Source organism: Myxocyprinus asiaticus, chromosome 11 (assembly GCF_019703515.2).
Source record: "Myxocyprinus asiaticus isolate MX2 ecotype Aquarium Trade chromosome 11, UBuf_Myxa_2, whole genome shotgun sequence".
Lineage (NCBI taxonomy): Eukaryota > Metazoa > Chordata > Actinopteri > Cypriniformes > Catostomidae > Myxocyprinus > Myxocyprinus asiaticus.
The window spans coordinates 3,969,720-3,986,528 of record NC_059354.1 but is presented as its reverse complement, the minus strand read 5'-3'; the positions used below and the strand labels follow the sequence as shown (position 1 = coordinate 3,986,528).

The window sequence follows — 16,809 nt, the reverse complement described above, 5'->3', positions numbered from 1 at the left end:
GATGAGCCGGGCCGCCCACTGAGCATGCAGCCAGCCCCAGATTTCAGCGGTACGCTTGAACATGTTCAGGAAGGTTTCAGGGTCATCTCCACCCCACCCCCCCATCTTCAACAGCATGGGCGGGGGCAGGGGGCTGCTGCCCGGGGTCGCTGTCGGGGCTTTCTCTGTGTGAGGAGGCTCCAAATGACCTGCCGGTCCTCTACCTGAACTCCAAGGACCTCATGGAAGCGCCGTTCTTGATCCTGGCGGAGTTCAAGAAGAGACTGTTGGTGGGTGTGATGTAGGTTGGCGAGGGACTTGATGATGTCGGACAGCGGGAAGAACTCCATGGGGCATGCAGTCTTCAAATCAGATCCCGGGTTTCGGCACCAGTGTAACAAGGAAGGACAATGGGATCTGGATTCTTCAAACACAGGTAGGGAACTTTTAATTTACCACTTCTCTGGTTTACAGCTTTACACTACCACATCAGCTTCACAGAAAGGCTCTCGACCCAGTCTCTCTCTCTCGATCTGGAGCTAACATGGTCCTTTTATGCCGCTCTCCCCAATCTCACTACAATTAGAGACAGGTGTTAGTCATAATTTGGCTCAGGTGCATGCACCCTTACCGCTCTCTCTCTCCCGACGGACGCTCGACCATGCCCCCGCTGCCACACAGGTCAATTCTCCGAGGCCATCAGATGACATTCTGCGCTTCAGTTCTGTCTCGGTACTTTTAATATTCCCTTCCAACTCCACGAGTTCTCGTGCTTTGGATTTTTTGATGAATGATGCATACTGTATGATCCGACCCCTAACAACCACCTTAAGTGCCTCCCAAGCCACGCCTACAGAGGATACTGAGGACCAGTTGATCTCCATATAAACATTGATTTCAGCCTTTAACATTTGTTGGAAATCAGGATTTTGCAAAAGGGATGCATTAAAGCGCCAACTATATGATTTATTTTTCTCCATATGTGGCAACATCGCTAAACTCACCAGGGCGTGATCTGAGCCTAAGATGTTTCCAATTAAGCAACCAACAACAGATGAAATGAGGGAATTAGATATAAAAAAAACCCCTCTATTCTAGAATAAATCGTATAGACTGATGGAAAAAAAAAAAAATTATAGTCCCTACCGGATGAGCTCAAAAGTCTCCAAATATCTGTAAGACCAAGATTTCTACACATACTGTGAAGTGTCAGTGTTACTCTAGGGGGCTTGCACACTTTTGCTTCACTATGATCAAGGACTGAATCCATCAAAAGATTAAAGTCTCCTCCCAATATTATATCATGAGTGGTGCCAGCAGCTTGCAACATCCCTTCAAGATCTATAAAAAAAAAGCCCTGATCATCAGCGTTAGGTGTGTAAATATTAGCCAAAAATCAACCTTTGCCCCTGAGTTTCTACTAAAACAATAATGACTCTTCCTAATTTATCTTTAATCTGTTTGAGACATTTTAATTGTAGATGCTTATTTATCAATGTAATGACTCCCCTGCTCTTACTTGAGCCAGCACTAAAGAAAACATGTCCACCCCATATCTTCCCAAAATGTTCAGCTTCCTGCAGGGAAAGATGCGTTTCTTGAAGAAACTCTATATCATATTTCTTATGTTTAAGAAAAGAAATAACCTTCCTTCTTTTTATGGGGTGCCCCAGCCCATTCACATTCCATGTGGAGAGAGATAATCCACTCATATTAACATTTGACATTGACATATTAGAAAAAATAGACTGTGTGTCAAAAATAAAATTATAAAGACTATTAGTGCAATAGTCAAACCCCGAACTTCCCCCCGAACCAAACAAACAGAAAAAAGAAAAACGTGTGCATTAACCCTGCACATAACAGTGCCAACCAGTGTCCATCATTCTAAACTCAAAAAGTCAAGGTACGATTATGAGAGTCCCCGCGACATCTTTGCCATCGGATTGCTCAAGTCCGGTGCTTCCATACAAATTTTGTGAGACAGAATTACATAACAGAAAATAATCTATAAAACAAACTCCAGCCAATAGGCAGAATAAACACAATGAATGTGTAGATTCATTCACAAAACTGTATCACGCGAAAGTGCTCGAGATTAAAGCGGATTGTTTCCTCCGTGTAATGTGTATCCATCAAAGATGAGATCCCGTACTCTCATTGAATATCCTTTCTGTTCTTTACAGTCAGATAAAAAAGTGAAACGAAAAATTAATTTTAATCTCACGCAGCATGGATGCGCTTAAGAAATTTTTGTTGATGTTTGCTGAACCGGAACCATGTGAAATGCACGTTGAAACTCTTAAAGTGACAATACCTTTTTAGCATTTCTTATACAAAAGAATGTAAACTCAATGTTTTTACTTGTAAATTGTACACATTATTTCAAACAGTGATATCTCATATCATTATTACATATACACCATTTCATGATATAATAATTAATATTAATAGAATGTAGAATGTGTGTGTTTTTACGAAGTACAATTTAGATCATAATAATGACGACACAAATTTCAGGACAGGTTTTGTTCAGTTCTATTGCTTGTTCTGCAGAATTTAGCCAGGCTGATTTAAGCTGTGAGCATTTATATTGTGTATTAAAAAACTTTATTTTGATGAGAAAATATGAGCATTTTGCTTATACATTTTTTCAGAAAATATATATATATTTTTTTATATTTTTTCATTTAAATGTGATTATATCGAATCGAGATTATATCGAATCGTGAACCTCATATCGTATATCGAACCAAATACAAATTAGATAACCATATCGTCCCATCCCTACCAAAGACACTACAGAACATGTTACAGATCCCTCCCTTTAAGGGTGGCACCTGACACCCAAAATAAGAACCAAAAAATATCTGGGGAATCAGGAGTGTGCCTGGACCAGGGCGAAGCTGGTAAAGGGCCCAGAGACCAAGGTGGACAGGAAAGCAGGGCGTAGCAGGCGGACCACGAGACTACGGCGGAGCAAGCGGAGGGTCTCAAGACCAAGATGAAGCAGGCAGAGGGCCCAGAGACTCCGAGGGCAGAGCCGCAGGAGGGGGAGACTCAGAGGGCTGAGCTGCTGGGGACGCAGAGGGTTCAGTGGTCAAGGCAGCTGGGGACACCAGAGTTCGAGGCAGCTGGGGACGCAAAAGGCTCAGTAGTCGAGGCATCTAGGGACACAGAGGTCAAGGCAGCTGGGGACATAGAGAGCTCAGTAGTCAAGGCTGTTAAGGAAGTAGAGAGCTCAGTGGTCAAGAAGCTGGGGACGCAGAGGTCAAGGCAGCTTGGGGCTCAGAGAAATCTCCGGGACCACCGGAGATGGGGGCTTTTCCTCCTCTTCGAGCCCACCATCTCCAGCGAGAGAGCGTACTGGTGTACCCCACTGTGTATGAGGAGAGAGTGAGTCTCAAAGCGTAATCGATAAATTCCACCAAAGAGAGTTCACACCTAATTCAGAGGGTGAAACCACCAGGACCACCAAAGCTGGGACCACCGAGGTTAAGACCACTGAAACCACCGAGGTAGGTACCCCTGAAGCTGGGACCTCCAAAGAAAGGAACAGATGAGCCTTGGTCATGGGCCGAATGCCATTCAAGGGGGGCTATGGGACTTTCCTCTAGCGGCCACCAGAGGTCAGTAGGAGGTTTGGTACATTTTAGTTATGCGTGAACTCATATTTTGAAGTATTATTACTTAGTTTGAGGTTTTGGTTCTTGTCTTATCTCTGTTCTCTGTGCTCCCCTTGATTGATCCCAGCTGTGTCTTGTTACCATTGTGTGTTTTTGTGTATATATTGCCCTCATGTGCTCTGTGTCTTTGTCAGTTCTTGTCTGTTCAGGGTTGTAGTGTTTGTTTTCTAGTGTTCTATTGTTCCCAGTGCTTTTAGTGTTTATTTGGAGTACTTTATAATAAAAACCTACATTTACATCCGATTACTCTCGTCTGGTCACTCTGCAGACATTACACTGACTATACTGTATGTTCATTGTTAAATATTTATTTTTGCATTCTTTTATTAAATTGGCATGAAGGAGTAGCTGAGTTGCAGAAAGCTCCTTATGCCAAATCTGGAAAATGCTGTCTTCTCCTCTGTGTCGGTGCATTAGTTATGTTTATTTAGTAGCCAAAATATTTTGAAGTATGTAAATGAGAAAAAAATGGCCATTATGCAATGTAGAGATCATGCAATTTTGTAATTATAGAAACATGCCATTTTAAAATGTAATTGTTTGAATTAAAGTATTTGACATAAAAGGATGACAGAGTCATTTTATAATGTTAGAAAAAAATTCCCTTTGTAATGGTAAAAACTGCCACTGGAAATCAAATATTGCCCCTTAATGGAAAAGTTGATTTGTTAAACAGTTTTGTAAAACGTAATAAGGCATGTAAGGACTTGCTATTTTGTGAATATGGTTTATCTGATCATTAATTAAAGACCTTGAAACAGAATGAGTCTTAGTTCTTCTCAAATGTCTACAATTAAACAAACCCGATTAGACTGCCATCATTACAGACTTCCCACAGCGTGAGAATCCATTTACTCCCGGTTTCCACAACACCTGCGGTAATACTGATAATAACACACATTTACCTTTATCCCATAATAATCACCTGCATTAAAGCAGCAGCAACACAAACACATGCCCCCACCGAGGGACAATTACATGATCAACACACTGTAGCAAATCATGTTTTTAAGAGGAAGCAGAGCAAGACAAAATAATGAGGGTGAAAGAAAGAGAAATGAAAACAGAGAGGTCTTTCTGTGGGTAAGCGTGTCGACACTCACCAGTGCAAAGAGGCTGATAATGCTGATGTTGAAGCTCACATTCTGTAGTGCTGATGCTAGCTGCATTGGGTCCATCCATGGGATCGTCAACAGCCAGGCAGAAACATACATGATGGGAGCGGAGAGAAATGTGCTGATCACCATACCTGAGGTTACCTACAGTGGACAAATCAATTCAGTGAAGAACTGTTGATCACTACATATCATGATTGACAATTCCCGTACAGTGGCTCCAATTTGGATACTTGAGTTACACTTCAAAATGTAAGAAAGTCATTGCATTAGATAACAAAATAAGAAAACAAATTATGCTAGAGCTTTTCTCAGAACTAAACTTTTCTGAGCCATTCCTGAAATTGCTCTTCATCAGCTGTGTGGGGTTGCACCAGCTCTGCTTAAGCGCTCACTAAAGTTGGGATGTCAAGATCAAACTAAGGGCTTATTAACCAGGGAATAGAAATGTTCAAGGAGGAAATCTTATTTTTGCTTATTTTGGTGAGACAAGTTGCTTAATTGGGATTGTTTTTCCACACCAGGTCACTTGTTTCTCCTGCGAGATCTGGCAACACTGCAACTGATTTATCACCCACCCTTAGTATAGAGTGCTGTCATTTTAAAAAGAACATTATTAACCATACTTTATTTAGCTCTAACCAGTTCCATTTTGAAATGCCGCAATCGGAATGAAACAATACTGTTTCTGCTCCGAATGAACTAAAAATGAAAACTACTAGTAATTACTAGTTAGTTTGTAACCAAGTCAGTGCTTTATTCGGTTGCACCACGTTCTTAATGCAAGACTTTGCTAGAAGGTTGTAAGCTGTCCGTAAAGCGTGTAGTCATATAATATGATGTTTACCTTTTTACCTTTATTGACCCAATAAGCAGACTTAAATTTGTAATCAGAAGTCTTGAAAAGCCGAATATTTCAATTTTAGCATGTTATTTCCATTGAAAAATAAAATGTAATAAATGTTAATTAAAAAATTATTTTAATTAAAAATAACATTTTAAACAGTTCATACATGTGAACATCATATGTCTAAAGAATTTAAGTCTGTCATGCAAAATATGAGCTCATTGATTTCATTCAATCAGACTGCATTTCTATTCCAAACGCTACTCCAGGTCGGAGATATCTGTAGCAACACTCAAATATTTAGTGGTGCGTAAACTGTAACTTAGTGCCCATTTACGCTATAACTAGTTTAAGTTGTAACTTACTATAAGGTAAGGTAAATGACAAGGTGATTTTAGTGGATGTATGAAGTAAATTCTACAGTGGCCCTGAAGTGCAAAACAAAACAACTAATCAAAAAACACAATGAGAAGTCAGTCAGTTGTAACCATAGCTTCTCACCTGATTGGCTGTATGGATGGTGTCTCACCCTTTCTACATGATTGATTTACTGATTATTTCAAAATTCCTGCCAAAAGCTCACTGACTGAAAAACTGAATCATTTGGAGTGGTTTCTCACTCAGTAAAACAGGAACGCGATAATTTAGAACACAGAGGGCAAACAAAGCGAGTGGGGCAAAGTTAGTTTTAGGTAAGAATTGATATGCTCCTACCGGGGCTGATAACCTTGAAAGGTATTGTCTAAATAAAAAGTCCACATCCTGTACTAAAATGTCGGTCATTCAATTGACTTGACATTCTAATACAACAAACATTGTTATTAAAAAAGCATTTTCATATTCAAAAGGTTGCAATAGGCTGCCAGGCTGCCATTGTGAAAAATTCACTGAAATTTGCCAAGATTATAGTATGCTGCTAATATATAGGCTGACTTTAGGTGAGATTTCCCAGTATGTACAATGAAACAAATACAATATTCAATATTTTTTTTAATAAATAACTTAAATTCATAAAGTAAATTAGTCATTTACACCAGTGGAAGTCTACTACAACCTTCGGAATGTAAAAATAACATTTTGATGAATTTTAGTAATGTTTTTGTAAAATAATTGAATCCTGTATCCATATAATTGGACTAACTGGGTGAATCTCACCTATTATAAGTCAATTTATTCATTGGCAGCAACCAGAACCTTTATAATTCGGGGGGAAAAAAATTTTAATAACAGAAAACAGTTATGTTAGAACATGCAAGTCAATTGAATGAATGCTTGGATGCCACCAAAGTTTTAGCACAGTTTGTGGACTTTTAGACATCTCTTTCTGTAGGTGAATATCGTACCTACAGTACCAATATCCCTTTATTTTTGCTCTGTGTTCTAAAGTGTCCAGTTCCTGTTTTATTAAGATCATCATTACTACCAAATTATTCAGTTTTTCAGTCAGTGAGCATTTGGCATGGATTTCTGAAATAATCAGTGAACCAATCATGAATAAAGGACTAGATACATTCACACAGCCAGTCAGGTGAGAAGCTATGATGCCTAGCCTTTCTGTTTGACTGACTTGTTTCCTGTCTTGCCGTTGTGTTTCAGGATTTGGCGTTGAGTTTTATGATTTGTTGTTGTGTCTCTGAATTATTTTGATTTTAGATTTACCGTTGCCTATTTAGATTTGTCGTTTTGTTTTGCACTTCACAGCCACCGTACAGTTCCCCTCAATTTCACACAGGTGTCCTAGCAGAGTAACTACAGGTGACAAGAACTATGAACATGTTCCACTAACGTTTAACAACCACAAAGTGTCTACATTCTTTTTGCCTTTATTTAAAAGTTATGCTTTTCTTTTTTTGTAAATAAATTGTAATTGCTTTCATACTGTTTTTCGCAGTGACATCCATTTTTAAGAATTCCAAATACTTTTGGGGCCATGAACATAAGCATAGGTGCAAAAAATTTACACAATCCACATACCACTTCCAGCTCCATATTGTAATGGGACGCATATATGGCCACACTAGGAGCAGTAGGGAAAACTCCATACAGGAAGGCGTAGTTTGACAGACTGGTGTGGTTCAGTGAGCTGGTGTTTCCACAGTCCAACAACTCAACCATCCCTCGACAGATCAGAGGCATCATCAGCCTATTTAGAGCGATAATACAAAGATTTTACTGTGGCAGATGAGTAAAGCATTGATTAGACAATACAAAAAGAGGCTTTCGAAGTCAAACTGCAGTCAATGTATTTCCATTAAACATAAGCCAATGCACTGATTCATTGGAAAATTAGACAAATTCATGGCATTGAAAACTACCTTATTTGTATAGCAAAATTTTATTGGAATTTAACATGCACAACAATCACGTTCACGCTGGAATTCGACAAAATGCACCAAGACTGAAGTCAAATGTCATTGGTTCTCACTTGTCCAGTTACACACCAGGCTAGAATGTGCGCATGTGTGAATGAGACTTGAGAGCTACTGTGGTGGGGGGGGGGTGGGGACTACACTCCAGACTTTAGTTGCTTACTCCATACACATTGCATACACACAACATTTGCATGACAGACTCACAGTTTTGCCGTGATGAGCAGAATAAGAGCCACCACAGTAGAGCGAGTGAGCTTCTTCAGCTGGCCCACCATGGACAGACCCAGATAAAACAGCGCCACTCCTCCAAATGAGTTAGCCAAACCATCTATAAACTCCTCCATGAAGGGTGGGATCTTCTGGCCCAGCAGGAAGTGAGAAATGACTCCAATCACCACCATAAACACAATGGGGTTCTTGAAAACTTGAAGGACCACCACACCCAGCACATGCAGCTTGCTGTGCTGGTGAGGTTCACCAGTCCTCCATCTTTGTATCTCACAGAAGGCAAAGCCCAGTGGGTTTAGGACCATGAGGGAGACGGGGGCCACCAGGTAGATGTACTGCAGATACTCAGGATGGGTGTTTTGGTACAGAGCTTCAACTGTGAAGGACACAGAGTAAATTACTATTAGATACACCTAAAGTCAACATGAAACAGCATTTGCAAACCATTTTACATTTGAGTGAATCATATACAATGAGAAAAAAAAAAAATGTATCCGTTGGGTAGTGATTGGATCAAGAAAAGTGGCATGACAGGTGGCTGGAGGGGAGGGGTTGAAAAATAAAAGGGCTTGGTGTCAGCTGGAAAGATATTACATTATGATGAAAGATTAGGAGGACAAAAAAAAATTCTCTCATCAAATATTTGGACTACTTTCATCCCTTCTTTAAAAAAAGCAAAAATCGTGGTTACAGTGAGGATCTTACAATGGAATTGAAGGGGGAAAATTTTCAGAGGCATAAATATGAAGCTTAAGATTTTAAACTCCGTTAAAACTCTGTATTACTTAGAATATTTAAGCTGTAAAGTTGTTTATAAAATTGTTTACCGGGATTATGGATTTACGTCGTCATGGCAATGTTGTAAAATTGCATATTACCTTACAGCTCTCGCCTTGTTACACACTGAAGCTGTGCAGGGTTGAGCTTGGCCAGTACTTGGATGGGAGACCTTCTGGGATAAAATGTCTTGGTTATTTGTGTAACCTTGATTCCATGAGTGGCAATGAGACACTGCGTCATTATGCAATTGGGATAAGCCAGTGGTCACATGGTCTGAAGCCCTTATACAATCACGGCAATTTATTGGCTGTGCCGTCAGGAGCTACGCCACGGGCTCCTTAAAAATTACCGCCTGTGCCATCATCTCCAGATTTTCTGCAAAAAAGGCAGACATAGTCTCGTTCCACTCTGGATTATGTAACCGAGACATTCCCTATTGTAAGAACTTTACGCTGAGTCATTACACAATTGGGAACGAATACCCTCATGCCATGCGAACAGTAGCGGTCAACTGTCTAAGCCCGTATGGCAAGCATACAGCGGCGCACAAGCAAGCTAAAATATATAAAAATTATGAATTTACTCCTGTTCCAACAGAGAGAACCTGGGAAGCAGGAGTCAAACTCTCATCCAGATTATAAAATCTAACAAAAGTATGTGGAAAGGACCACCCTGACGCACATACAAATGTCCTCTAAGGATGCAACTCTATCCAAAGCTCATGAGGATGCCACAATCTTTGTAGATTGGGCTTAAATACCCAGAGGCGAAGGCAACCCGTGCACCTCATAAGCACTCAAAACTGCATCAACAAGCCAATGAGACGGTCTCTCCTTATACACCGAAACACCTCTGTTGTGACCAACAAAGCACACGAACAACTGCTTTGACTTGCGCCACTGGCTAGTATGGTCAACATAAACACACAGAGCCCACATTGAGCAAAGCATATGTAACCTTTCATGCTCCTCCGTCTCAAATGGGAAAAGAGAGAAGAACTGCAAATTATTAGTCTGCGAGCGAAAGGATGTACCCCAACCCACAGAGGAGGTGTCTGCCATTCTCACTTTGCGGTGACACACCTGTCCCACGGAACGCCTAACATCAGAAAGCGGGTTAGTTTCCATGGCAACAGAACTTGGTAACACCCACGTGTCACTCTGAAGGGACGAAGTGCATGCCTCAGTGGTTAAGGTCCCTTTATGGAGTTCATACAGCACTGAAAAGGTCTTGCATGCAAGGGGAATGACAGCGGACGCCATGATCATAAGCCCCAACAGCTTGTGAAATGTTCTCACAGAAGCAGCACATCCCACTCTGAACATCGCTAGACACTGGTGACTAATGCGAGCTGGAGACAGGCGCGCCTTCATCGCCAGCAAGTCCAGCTCTACACCTAGAAACAGAGTCTGTTGCCTCGGTAACAGGACGCTCTCGTCCAAGTTGACTCGCAGCCCTAGATTGTTCAAATGGCTGAGAATGAATCTCGATGTTGGGCAGCCAGACACTCTGAGTGAGCTAACACCAACCAATCATCGAGATATTTCAAAATGCAGATGCCTTGAAGCCTCAAGGGCATCAGAGTTGCATCCATGCATTTTGTGAATGTGCGTGGTGCCAAAGCAAATACTAAAGGAAGGACACAAAACTGGTATGCTTTGACCCCAAAAGAGAATCTGAGAAAATGATTCGGCACAATCTAAATGTGAATATTGTATTCTATTGTCACAAAATAGTATTTTTTGTCTTCAGATCTATTGTCACAAAACAGTCCCCCAGGTGCATTTGTGACTATTTGTTTTTACAATCAACATTTTATTAGAGTTAAATGTAAACATCTTAAATCCAGAATGGGATGCAAGCCGCCAACTTTATTTCAGGAAATAACAGCTGTAAAAAATGCATTTTCTTTGAGAAGGGGGAATCTCTTCTATTGCCTCTTTCAGCAAGAGATAGCAAATTTCCTGAGTCAAGAACAGGGCTTCCTGAACAGAAACCTCTAATGAAATAACCCCATTGTGCATTGGCGGTGCCCGCCTGAACTGAATGACATAACCGTGGGTTATCATTCAAATTACACAATTCGATACGTTTTGTAACTACTGCCAAGCTGCTAGACGGTGGAATTAAGGCATGATTTTCTGTAGCGCAAAGTGTAACCACTAGACGGCGCTGTTGTCTTTTGGCGACTGCCCTGCAATCAGCGACACAGGGGAGGGGAGCCTTTGTGCCTCAACTACTGTGGCAATGGGAGTTAATAATGTTTTTGCCTTTATTATATTCAGTCACGAATAACGGTCGGCCTGATATTTATTTACAGCAGTGACGCTCATAGAAATAAAATCTCTTCCCTGGCATTTTGAGGGGGGAAGAATGTGTGAACATTGGGGAAATTGGGAAAAATTGGTTCGTCACAATGGCCCAAGCATTCTCTACGGGGGGACACTGTGTGGTGCTTTTGACAATGTGCTTTGTTTACACTTGTGCTTGTTGTACATCGAATTATGTTATACATGTCCCGAGACCCTTGGTCATGAAGGCAGAGGCTGAGGCCGAGTTCGAGTTTAGAATTCTTAACGCCTGCTCCCCAGCGCAAGCTGCGGAGGGAAACTGAGCAATATTCTGACATTGTACTGTACATTGCATAGTGTACGCATGCCCTAAGACACGCAGTGGGGGCAAAGGCAAGACTCAAGTACTGGATATTTAATGTTCATTCCCCAACGTAAGCCATGGGGGGAGACGGAATTAAACATAACGGCACCTGCATGTATGTTTTTTTTTTTTAATAGGTGAATTATTAAAGAGCACCTATTATGGTTTTTCAAATATTACCTTTCATGTAGTGCGTTATACAGCTGTTTGTGAATGTAAAAAAGTCTGCAAAGTTTCAAAAATCTAAGTGCACGAAATATGGAGTTATTGACACCCAAAAGAATCGATTCTGAACACCTAAAATGAGTCGTTAGTAATTCCAGACTTACTTCCTGTACTAACCTACGTAATTTGGTAACAAAACATCCGCCTCTGGTCTGTTTACATGTACAGCCAGTGCACCCTGTTAGCCTCTGCTAACCAGCTAATTCACATTATTGTCAAACTACATATAAACTTACCACTGAGAAACGTACTGTTCTCGTCGTGGTTGCGATGGTGGTTCGGTTCGATCTTCCGATGTATCACTATCGGACTTGGGCTCAAATTGGTAAGGTAAAACAGACATTTTTTCAGATTGAGCTGAAACTCAGATATGGTAGTGGCCGTTATCTTTCCGACACGTGCTGTAAGCGGTAGACCAATCACAACAGACTGGGACATCTGAACAATCAGAGCAGAGTAGGCTCTCTGAAAGAAGGAGTTTAGAATGAATCCTTTAGAACGGATCATTGAATGAGTCGTTTGAGACAATGGTAAAAAAAAGGTAATGCTGCAATTTAAATTATGAGCAAATTAAAGTGTTTTTTGACCTTGGATGCCTGTAAACCTATTGTATGAGACCTTTAAAACAAAATTAGGCACGTTTAAAAACCATAATAGGTGCACTTTAACCAACTGGCCTTCCATACACAAATTATGAGCCAATGATCTTATGCACAAACTATGAACCATCACATAAACAAATTATAACCCATTGGTCCTCAATACACAAATTATGTCACGCTAGGCTGACTCTCATGTGTCCGATGTGTATCAAATGACGGACTCACAAGAAGGGAAGTAAGAGCATGACCGATGGTGAACTAAAATCACAACTCCTTAACGATTGGAAGGACTGCAAAATCAGTGCGTGTAGAACTAACACAGCTTAAAAGGAGCAAGGAGCGTGATATTCATGCCGCCACTGAATAGGGACAGAGAAAGCAATTTGCTTCTCTTCTCCCGCAAAACGGCAGTGCATCCATGAGTTCCACAGCCTCACCATCACCTGATGGGACGCAGGGAGAACAGTAACACCGACGAAGTATGCAGCACGTCGGTTCACAATCACTGTATTGGCAAAAATGCTCTTTTCAAGCCTCTTTGGTCCCTGGGCCAAAACACCCATCACACTCCAAAACAGGAGAAAGAAAGAGAGGCCAGGGCTGCGCCCCGAACTGCCTCATTCACATCGTGACCTCTCTAGAATGACACAATAGTAGAAAATAGAAAAATAAGTGCCTACCTTTTCCACCGTTCCTCCAAACCAACAAGAGCTGCACCGGAAAAGTCCGGTGTCCGTCCTAATCCTTCTTCTTAGGACAAGAGAAGACAAGAGCCAGAGCTGCTCATTTCCAACGACGTCCTTACGTGTTGCCACACAAAATAGGGAGAACATAATCCTCGCTGAGTTGCTAGAAACAACATGGGCTGAGACAAGGTACGTGCACTGAAGTAAAGAAAATCTGAGATGATGGCGCGGGCGGGCACTTTTAAGGATCCTGTGACATAGCTCCTTAAGGGCGTCACTTAAGCACCATCAGCCAATAAATTGCCGTGATTGTATAAGGGCTTCAGACCACGTGACCACTGATGTGTCCCAATTGCGTAATGATGCAGGAACCAAGGTTGCTGCTGGAAGATGTTTTAGTGAGGCATGCAGGGGGTGCTCACCCTGTGGTCTGTGTGGGTCCTAACACCCCAATATAGTGATGGGGACACTATACTATAAAAAGGCACCGTCTTTCGGATGAGACATTAAACCGAGGTCCTGACTCTCTGTTGTCATTAAAAATCCCACGGCACTTCTCGTAAAAGACTAGGGGTATAAACCCAGTGTCCTGGCCAAATTTGCCCACTGGCCCTTATAAATCATGGCTTTCTAGTAATCCACTATACATGTGAAATGGCTGTATCTACTACTCTCTCCTCTACACTAATAGCTGGTGTGTGGTGAGTGTCATGGTGCACTACAGCTGCCGTTGGTATATGGCATCCAGGTGGATGCTGAACACTGGTGGTGGTTGAGGAGATTCCCCCAATACTATGGTAAGCGCTTGGAGTGCCTAGAAAAGCACTATTTAAATGTAAGGAATTATTATTATCATATTACTTCTTAGGGTTAGTAAGCGATTTTATCACACGATAAAAAGCATTTTGTTTACGTCTAGTGGCTATACTTTTGAAACGGACTCAAGTTAAAACGCTGTGCATGCGTTGAGCTCTGATTCATCAAAATCTCTAAGTTTTCCCCACACACTTGAGTCCACCAGCTGTGCTGATGTTTTTCCGTCTGCACGGTAGCAACATCAGAAGTGCAAAGCTGTGCACACTGATGGTGATTGGTGACCAGAACTTTGAAGCTCAAAAAGCACATAAAGGCTGCATAAAAGTAATCCATAAGACTCCAGTAGTTAAATCCTTCTGAAGTGATATAAGTGTGGGTAAGAAACAGATCAATATTTAAGTCCTGTATAACCACAAATCTCAACTTTTACTTTCACATTCTTCTTTTGTTTTTGGCAATTCGCATTCTTCGTGCATATCACCACCTACTGGGCAGGGAGGGAATTTATAGTAAATAAGGACATAAATACTGTATCAATCTGTTTCTCACTCACACTTATCTCTTCCAAAGATATAGATTTAATGACTGGAGTCTTATGGATTACTTGTATGCTGCCATTATGTGCTTTTTGGAGCCAAGTTCTGGTCACCACCCACTTGCATTATATGGACCTACAGAGCTGAAATATTCTCCTAAAAACCTTTGTTTGTGTTCTGAAGAAGAAAGTCATACACATCTGGTATGGCATGAGGGTGAGTAAATGATAAGAGAAGTTTCATTTTTGGGTGAACTATCCCTTAAATCTCAAACAAAATGAACTGGCTGTGCAACATTTGGATTATGTTGCCTAAAGACTCGTGAAGCAAGGTGAAAACAATGAGAAGATGAAAGTGAAAGAATGCACATACATACAAGCTTAGAATTTGTTTTTGTTTTTTTTTTTGAAGATCAGGTTTTTCATGATCTGTGGGTTTTTTTTTTTTTTTTTTTCATTTCCCATAATAGTTTCAGGAAAGCATTTCACCTCCTTTAACATGCATACTGTACTTGTAAGCTTGTAGGTCTTTGACACATTAGGTTACATATGTTTGGCTGTCCTGTTTTACTCACCTATAGGGAACCCCAGAGCGAAGTCATTACTCTGTGTGGCAAATATAGAAAACAGTCCGGCTTTGGAGAAGCAGCTCTCTCTGTTTGCCACCAGAAGTGTCAGTACACACACAAAAAAGAACACAGTCACTTTAGCCACCAAAATACTGAAGAAAAACGGCCAGATTACATTTCCAAAGTCCAGCAGCACCATGTTTTTAAACAGAAGAGCAGGCAGCGCAAACTTAGACACAAAGTTGCCCAGTCCATTGGCTTGTGTAGCCGGGATGATGTTTGCACGGCCAGCAACATATCCACAGAGAATGATCCCAAAACATTCAAGCAGAGCAGGGAAGAGTTTATCAATGGACATGCTGGGTGGCGGGACAGAGGGGGGGTCAGATTCATCCCTGCTGCTGGAGATAGAGATATTGACTGATAGATCCATCATGTGCTTGATCAAAGGCCCCTCACAGCAGTGTGGACGGGTCAACAAATGCCAAGTAATTAAACACTCTGAAAAGTAAAGAAACTGTTCAGTAGTTCATACAAAAGACAAATTTGTGCATTATTTCATTAGGACACAAAAAATACATGAAATATATAGGTCTATTCAGGATTTTATTATATAATGTAACATACAAATTCATTACATTTTCTTATATAGTGTAGGTCTATTTAGGATTCTATTAAGGATTTTTTTTGTGCTGTCCCTGTCAGGCCACTACTTCAGATTTTTACTTGACCTGCCAACATTGTCACTGGCCCCTCCACACAAAAAATAAGAAAATAAAAAAATTAAAAAATGGCCCGATAGGGCAAGTGGAAGTTCCGTCAACGGGTCATCCTTATTGTTGAGCCCAACTGTAGATATCTGTCCTGTATCTAGTCAAACTTTTTGCTGCACATAGACAATACATACAGTGGTCCTAAACATATATGGACAAATAAGACATACTTGAAAATTAGGGCTTGAACGGATACAGGGCGTTCGGTACGGTACATGCAGTCACACGAATGATTGCATATATCTTAGTTTGCGTGAAACCAATATTAAAACAACATATAATGAACAACACAAACCACATAGGTTGCAGAGCAACACGGGGCCGCACGAAACCAAAATTAACAGAACAGAGCACCACACTGTAAATAAGAAACTGCAGATCAGATAAATGCATGTGAAGTTTATACTAGCTAGCTTGCTATTTTTCCCAACTGTGATGGAACTAAACAAAATATAAATATGTCAGACGTAAATAAGCCAGAGATCAAACCCACCCACCAGAGACCCAACGCCGTCTCTAAAATCTGTTGTTTGGGAGCATTATTGTTTCTCAGTCAGCTACATTAATACTGGGTAATGAGTAGTGAACGGGACGAAGGCTGTGTGTCGGCTCTCAAAAAGTCGGTCTCAGGAAGCACATCATGATGAATCATTTGCAGTGACATCATCCATATGTGTCTCTTGAACTTACGGGATCAAAGCATAAACAGCCATTACAAGCACTCAAGCAGCCTCTCACTGCAAGCTCAGACAGAGCTAAAGCGATAATGAACGCCATTGGAGTATTTATTGCTGAAGATATGCGACTATACTCAGTTGTTGAGAAAACAGGATTTAAGCATCTGCTTAACCACCTGCCTAATATTGTGTAGGTCCCCCTCATGCTGCCAAAACAGCGCCAACCCACATCTCAGAACAGCATTCAGACATGATATTCTTCTC

At 41.0% G+C, this 16,809-nt stretch overlaps 1 protein-coding gene across 2 annotated transcripts in view; it reads right to left on the bottom strand.

The window, feature by feature from the left end:
- Window positions 1-16,809, bottom strand: part of LOC127448341 (integral membrane protein GPR155-like) — a 51,334-nt gene that overhangs the window by 31,490 nt on the left and 3,035 nt on the right. For both annotated transcript variants that reach the window (XM_051710788.1, XM_051710789.1), the window contains exons 2-5: window positions 15,102-15,596; window positions 8,204-8,603; window positions 7,602-7,770; window positions 4,769-4,924 (exon numbers count right to left, since the gene is read on the bottom strand). In XM_051710788.1, coding sequence (XP_051566748.1) covers window positions 4,769-4,924; window positions 7,602-7,770; window positions 8,204-8,603; window positions 15,102-15,531 — 1,155 coding nt within the window. In that variant the 5' untranslated portion in view covers window positions 15,532-15,596. The remainder of the gene's footprint in view (window positions 1-4,768; window positions 4,925-7,601; window positions 7,771-8,203; window positions 8,604-15,101; window positions 15,597-16,809) is intronic.